Source organism: Arabidopsis lyrata (genome assembly GCF_000004255.2).
Source record: "Arabidopsis lyrata subsp. lyrata unplaced genomic scaffold ARALYscaffold_5, whole genome shotgun sequence".
Classification (NCBI taxonomy): domain Eukaryota; kingdom Viridiplantae; phylum Streptophyta; class Magnoliopsida; order Brassicales; family Brassicaceae; genus Arabidopsis; species Arabidopsis lyrata.
Genome location: NW_003302551.1, coordinates 10535799 through 10543279, shown reverse-complemented (window position 1 = coordinate 10543279; position 7481 = coordinate 10535799). Strand labels below are relative to the sequence as shown.

General features: G+C 40.6%; 1 protein-coding gene across 1 annotated transcript; it reads left to right on the top strand.

The window, feature by feature from the left end:
• Positions 1-285: 285 nt before the first annotated feature.
• On the top strand, positions 286-1238 carry LOC110228587. The gene is made up of 3 exons (XM_021026289.1): positions 286-657; positions 740-824; positions 905-1238. Exons 1-3 carry the CDS (start codon positions 546-548, stop codon positions 1119-1121), a joined length of 414 nt encoding a protein of 137 aa, XP_020881948.1. The 5' UTR covers positions 286-545; the 3' UTR covers positions 1122-1238.
• The last annotated feature ends 6243 nt before the right edge of the window (positions 1239-7481 follow it).

Here is a 7481-nt window from a genome sequence, read left to right as displayed (position 1 = left end):
GGAACACTTTCGCACTACCCACCGCGTCCGTTACGGAATTTCCTTATTTAAGCCACATCTCCTCCTCAATTTTATCCACGTTCCTTCAAACGAAAACCCTTTCACATTCGGCAGTTACATCAATCAAACACAAAGTCTTTCGATTGTTCTTGCTAACCGTGTGATGGCCGGGTATCACACCATCTCCGAATTGTGTCCTCAGATCACTGGGTGGACAATTTGTGTATTTGTCGTGAGAGTGTTTAAGAAGTTTGTTGCGCCCAACATCTTCGAACTCGACCTTATCTTGGCAGATAATTTGGTAGTTTCCCTGTGCCGTGTTTGTGTTTTTTTATCATACGTTAGGTTCAATTCTATATAAATCTGTTATATATCATATTCTGTAGGGATCCCGTTCCCGTATCGAGGCCACCATTGATCGTCGCCTTGCTCCTTTTTACATAGACCGAATCAAAGAAAATGAGTGGAAAATTGTGACCACTTTCTTGGTCCGTAACGTCGCTGACCCAGTGAGAGCAACATCTCATGACTACGGCATATGGTTTATGGATCGGACCGTCGTTACTAACGCCTTACGAAGGGACCCAATATCGTTTTACGATTTCACTCAATTCGACTACATTTTGGAGAAAACAGTTGATAAGAAAGTTTTAGTCGGTGAGATGTTTTTTAAGTTACGTTTTATTTACACATTTTTGAAATTAGAAGTTTGTTTCTATTTTTTTGGCCCTTGATGTAGATGTCATTGGAGCGTTGTTGGAGGTTGGCCACTTGACCGGAGACTTCTACGGTCTCAAGCTTCCTTTCAAGATCAAAGATAGATAGTAAATGTTCTTTTCACATTTGATTCACTTACACTTTTTAATCTAAACGCTGACTTGATTCTTCTTTTAATCTAATGCAGCAACGAAGTTTTGGAATGCGAAGCACACAATGAACAGGCGTTGGAATTCCAAACCTTCTTTCGGAGTCTAGGTCAGCGCAATGTTGTTGTCGCACTCGTCTTCTGGCGTTTAACCGACAGAGCTAATCCTAAGGTTGTGAGTCATGGTCCTGTGTCAAAGGTCTTTGCCGATCCGGACACACCGGAAGTGGAAGAGATCAAGCAGGTCGTTTTTTAGATAGGGGGATTTGTTTTCCCCAGTCTTCTTATTATTAATGACCAGATTTATATTAAGTATTGTAAAACTACATAAACTTGTTGTCGTTTTCTAATTACTTGAATTTGTATAATAAACTATTGGGTAACTGTACGTACATTTTATACGTACATTGTCTACAATTACAATTAATTTGCCAGTGTACGTTTTACTAGCTTTTTGGTTCTTCAATCAGCAAATTGTACGAAACCCATGTTCGCACACGAAAACATACATATATCATATTTGTTGTCCTCAAACAACAAAAACTTCATTCATTCATAATTAAATGCCCGAAGAAGGACATACATTTAAGAAAGACAAACTATATATTAGATGCGGAAGCAATAAACTAAAAAGTAGAGCCCGAAGCATACACATGAGCCGGAAAATTGTATGCCTCATCCGTCATTATCAAAGTCATATCTAATAGAAGACACACATCTCCCTCGCGTACCAGTAAAAGAAACACCCTCTGCAGCCGGAACTGTACGTGCAACGGCCAAGACATGCCGGTGTGTGCACATACCTCCATGAACGTTGCCAGAGCCGAGGACCTTCGGTGTGAAGCTGGCTTATGTGATACATCACCATCTCCCCCACTGCGTGAGCTGCCGCTAATGTGGGTGTCATCGCCCAGAACATATCGCTGACTGGAAGAAAGTCGACATGGTTGCCAGTACAAGTTAGGAATAAGCCGGTCGCGAAGCAGGCGAGAGGGTTGGATGGAGCGATGGAGTTGAGTAGTGTAATGCCGTGGGCCACCGTTAGGAAGCTGCTTGCCTGGCGGACACCTTCGAGGTATATAGCCGGGATCGCACCCCTTTCCAGCAAGAGGCTGAAGTAGGCCCTGAAGGGAGACTCCGGCTGCACGAAGTGAGGCCATGTGATGAAGTCGTCCATCACTATTGCGTTTACGTCACTTGCTTCGACCAATTGGCGGAGGGTCTCGATGGGAGTCTGGGATACGGGCAGGTAGTTGATAAGGACGGAAATCGGGTTTGGCAATTGTATTGCAAGGTACATCTCGGTTGGAGGGGTTGCGGGGAAAGCCATGTTGTTAACAAAGGAGGTTTAGAAATAATCTTGCAGTTGATGAAAAAAGGAAGTTTTAGAATGATGTGAGCAAATAAATTAGTGTGTGTGATATCGTTTATATAGGGCCTAAATATTGAGTTCATGTACATGGCTACATTTGGGGGGAACGCATTAATAAAGTGTCATTATTTTAAAGTTCCTCTTGTCTGACAAATGCAAGTGTACATTAATTGCAAACCGTGTACGTAAAGTAAGGAGATTTATGGGAAAAGATAGAGGTCATTCTATGAATAGAGCTTGACAGTATGCATTAAATAACCACTCCAAAACTTGTAGATATGGGTTATTACAGGTCAAATCAATCAGCATTGCATCATTATTTGCTACCATCTCGAAAGTCGCTTCTCATATTTCTAGTTTCAAACCAACTAAAATACGTGTACACAGTAACGTATACCCGTGTACGTATGTCTACCATTATTACGTTCTCTGACTAAAAGTTTGAGTTGATGTCTGTCGCCGAATTAGGGGAAAAGATTGAGTTCATGTATATGGCTAAATCTGGAGGAAACGCATTAAAAACCAAATCTCTTTGTTTTGCATTTTCGTTTTATCTGACAAAAGACAGTGTACATTAATTACAGGGATGTGTACGTATATATGTACATTAATTTGCGTTTTTATTTTTTTTTTTTTTGAAAAGATAGAGGTCATTATCAATGGCTAAATCAGGTCAGTATGTATTTACTGATAATTCGTAAGCCTGTGTAGACAAGGCACCATTATCTAACATTAAAAAACTTGTTTCTCAATTTAATATAAAATATTACAATTATTTGTAACCATTCATAAGATTGAGTAGTATATGAGAAACAAGCAAGGATGTAGATAAAAATATATTCATTACTGATAAGCCTATTTACAATTGCAAAGGCCACATATTATAACATAAAAACTTAGAAATTCAGATAATATTACGTAAGAAATCCCTAGAGAATTTGACTAATTCTTCTCGCACACCACCAGAGGTAACATACGTTGCACACATTCTTGAAGGGTCCAGATATGATGTAACACAGCATCGCGCAAGGAGGCGTTTGAATACCACGTTCCTCAGGATACGAAAAGGTTGCGCCGTATGTGTTGTTTAACCTAATTCCATAATTTTTTATTTCTTCTAGGAGTTCCTCACACATGTCACGTGTTTCTTCTGATTCCAAAGCGTAATGGTTGTTTGCGAACAGGCGTAGGTACACACCACCCATGTGAGCATTCCCGTCGCATATGCACAGAATAGCGCAGGCCAGGGTTGCATCGGCGTGCCTTGGTACATTCCGCTGTAAAAGTACAATGGCGCCCTTAATGTCAGACTCATGGGTAACTAGACGCAGTCCTTCATGGTAAATAGCAATCGGGTTACCAGCCTCTAGACACCTTTTGAAAAAGGGTCTATATCGACCTTCAGCGTTGATGTCATTCGGATCATGGCCTGCCGCATGGAAGTCATCGGGATCACTGCACATGCTATAAATATTAGCATCTTTCAAGACATCCGGCCTGTAGACAATGTTTCTTCCACCACGCCCTGATCTTAACAGAGGTCCGAGGTACCACCAACATTTTTCAGCCATTTTTTTGGCTATCTTGGCTAGCAAATCTTCTGGTAGATTTGGTGTAGACATTTCTTGGAATTTGGTGTTTCAAAACAATGCAATTCCTACTCTTAAATAAAGAACAATGAAGTTAGTTGGTTAAGTTATGGTTGTAGTTAATGCAATCTTACGTAAGTGATGATGCAGTGGGGGAGGGTTGTCAAATCAATGTAAGTAAAGAAATAGATATCTTATTATGAGAAAAATCGACTTTGTGTAAAAGACGTACGTTATATAAGATGTACGTACACATGTTGGTTTAGAGAAGATAGTTATAACGATTACATAAATATTTTGAGGATCTCCATAATTAATTACGTTGTTCTAATTAGGTTGTTGAAATAAGGAAATAAGTACTAGGAAATAAAAATAATTCAACATCCAGGGATGATTACAATAAACGCCGGTTACCACACTCGCGCTTGCCGTGCTCGTAGATTTCTGTTCCGTACACCTGACGGTAGGTGGCCATATCTGCTTCTTGAATATTCACCAAGTCTGACATTGGGTTACCAAACGCCAGCAACTCCAAGAACTTCATTGCGTAAGGCCCGCAATCTCCTGTACTTGGGTTTTGAGCGACCATAACATTTCTCTCATAGGCAAAAGGTTCAACTGAGTACTTCGCAGGCAATACATCCGCGCACATCGCTCTCACTAGGTACGGCATCATCTCGCAGACAGGCTGCATCTTTGACCATGCAACAGACTCCCGCGTGTGTTCTATGAGAGCGTCATAGACAACTATATTCCGGGCTCTGAGGTGGATTGCCAACCCAACCCAATGATCACCTTTCCAGTTCATCGGAGCATATACCACGTCGACATCCTTGAACCACCTAAGACTAGGTTCACGGTGTATGTGTATTCCATTGGCCATGTCGTATAGCCGGTCGCCCCATTTGAACCCATGCTTATTTCTACAAATCCTGAAGCTGACAGCACGCTTAGTAAGCTCATAAAGCAGGAAGGAGTCCAAAACAACGCATCGGTTTGCTATCATTTGTTGACCGTTCTTGTGCCACATCAAGATTACGAGCATTTCCAAGACCTGAAATGAAAATAGCATAGGCAGTCAGTGTACGTACAATTCAGGCATATTTAAAAAATGTACACAAATGTACTATTTCAACTTACCATATTATCCACCCACTGTCCTTCTGCTATAAGCATGGAGAAAAACTCGTTGTCCACTTTGCGATACCCGAAAAGAGTGTGCTTCCTGTATATCCAATATTATAGTATGCCTGGTTGTTATAGAAAACCAATGTATCAATTAAGGGATAATTTTGATAATGCACGATACTTACACATTCGGACCGCGGAGGACATTGGTTAAGATCTCTAATTTGGAAGCATCAACCTTCTCCAAGGGGTTGTAAGGGACATTTCCAGCCGCTATAACCACCTCTGTATCTTCAGCTCGTCCAGGAACATCCTGCACGAGGACTGTTGTTTCCTTAAAACCTTCCGGAAGGGCGTCATCCATCTCAACAATTATTTGCTTCTTCATTTTTTTGGGTACAACCGGCGTAGGAATTTTAACTGCTTCGAGTGCAGCATCGTTGTTTGGTTCATCCTGTAAAGAAGTATTATTGTAAACAGCATGATTAAACAATTTCAAAATGTAATGATAATATTTACTGGGAAGATACTCACAATATTTTCTAGTGTACCAACTGTCGTGTCTGCTTCATCTAACCCTGGGTTTGAATCCTCTTGTTCTTCCACCCCGTCGATAATCCCCTGCTGCTCCAACACTCCCTTTTGAAATTAACGTGCAGAATTATTTAAATGTACGCATACAATCCTATGTACGTATGTTAATAACTGTGTATAATTTTAAACCAAACACGAGATTTTTACCTCCTTTACATTAGCTGCATCCACATCCATGGAGGCTTTCGTTGCCAACTCCTGTAACACCTGCATAATAGAAGATTATAAATTTAAACAAGCCTACACTACACTATTTTATTTAAAAATATAGTTAGCTTACATTCCTAACTACTGCAAATGGTGAAGGGGGATCCCCTAGGGTGCCCTCAAGTACTGAGTCATCCACTTTACTCTCTGCAACTACATTGGGTACATCTCCCGCATCAACCTGTGGCAGTAGTTATCAACTTCATCGGCTATATACTCTATTTTGTGATGTCTGAAACAATCATTACTTATACGTACACGGGAAATAAGAAAGACAAATGTACGTACACTTACACCGGGTTCCTCGGTGTGTTCAGCCTGAGAAGATGTATCTCTATCATTATCCTCAGAAATTTCTAGTTGCTCCCCAACATTTGCTTCACTCTCAAGACCGGCACCATGTTCTTCTCCCTGAAACAAATATACCATACACGTCATTCAGTGAGTACACATATGGAAAACTACATTTGACTATTAGCAGACCATATACCTGTCCAGATGTTGCAGGTAAACCTGATGGATTTTCTACCATCTCTGTGTCAGCAGTTGGTTTTTCATCTGTCCCTCGCTGTGTACCAACTACGACAGGCTCACCACCATCAATTGGTCCTTTATCCTAAAACATAGTATACCATACACTTCTTAAGCTATATGTACGTGGAGAACTGAAAATAATTGATAATGGTACACTTATGGAAAACAGTATGTGACTATTAGCACAAGACATACATGTACAGAGGTTGAAGGTACATGAGATGGAATTTCTTCCATCTCTGTGTCAGCACTAGCTTTTTCCTCGGTCCCTGACTGTGTACCAACAAGGACAGACTCACCACCATCACGTGCTCCTTCATCCTGAAACATAGTATACCATACACTTCTGAAGCCTATGTGTACGTACACAACTGGAAATAATTGAAAAAAATATTTGTACACGACATACCTGATGGGAAGGTGTAGGTCCACCAACTGAAATGTTAGCTACTCCAGTGTCAACCATACCTTCGTCTCTGTTCGAAAAATCTCCTCCATCATTTACAGAAAAACCACCTTCATTGTTGGCTTCATCCTGTACCATAGCAGACAAGTTACAGTTATTAATCTTCATGTACGTACATTTAAAATACTATATATAAATGTACGTACATGCCATACATGGTCATCTTCCTCAGAGGAAGAGTTACCATCAGGAAGCTGAGTAATCTCAGCAACTGACGTCATTATATTATTCAGCCTTGAAGACTTTCTTGTTCCAGACTTGAAGACTTTCTTTGTAGACATCTTTTTAGATGCCTTCGTCACACTCATCGGTGCCTTAACCACCGATTTATTTGGGCCCTGTGAAGCATGGGAAGTTTTGGTTGGTTCTGTCTTTTTGACCTTTGGAACTAAGGCAGCACGAATCTCCTTACGGACAAATTTCTTCAAGTCTTCTTGCATTTGTTTATTTTGTGCTTCCTGCCTCTTGAAACACCTCCTAAGTTCAACTACAAACTTCTCAAACTGGGGATCTTCAGAACAATCCTCAGCAGTGTCCTCATTTTCTTCTTCCACAACAGATTTCTGTTTTTTCAAAGCAGGTGCATTCGGGGCTGGTACATTTCTTTTCCTCTTCTTCACACCTACGATAGACCAGTTTAATCATTGATTGGTCTTCAAGGGACAATAATCAGAAAGTATAAAAACAGTTTGCCTATTCTAAAATGGGGTTTGGTACTTAGCGACA

Excerpts from the sequence above, each read along its gene's own strand:
- LOC110228587 (XM_021026289.1), top strand. The coding sequence starts at position 546 with ATGGATCGGACCGTCGTTACTAACGCCTTACGAAGGGACCCAATATCG. Across the intron at positions 658-739 it reads TGATAAGAAAGTTTTAGTCG|ATGTCATTGGAGCGTTGTTG; the intron begins GTGAGATGTTTT and ends CCCTTGATGTAG. Across the intron at positions 825-904 it reads TTCAAGATCAAAGATAGATA|CAACGAAGTTTTGGAATGCG; the intron begins GTAAATGTTCTT and ends AATCTAATGCAG.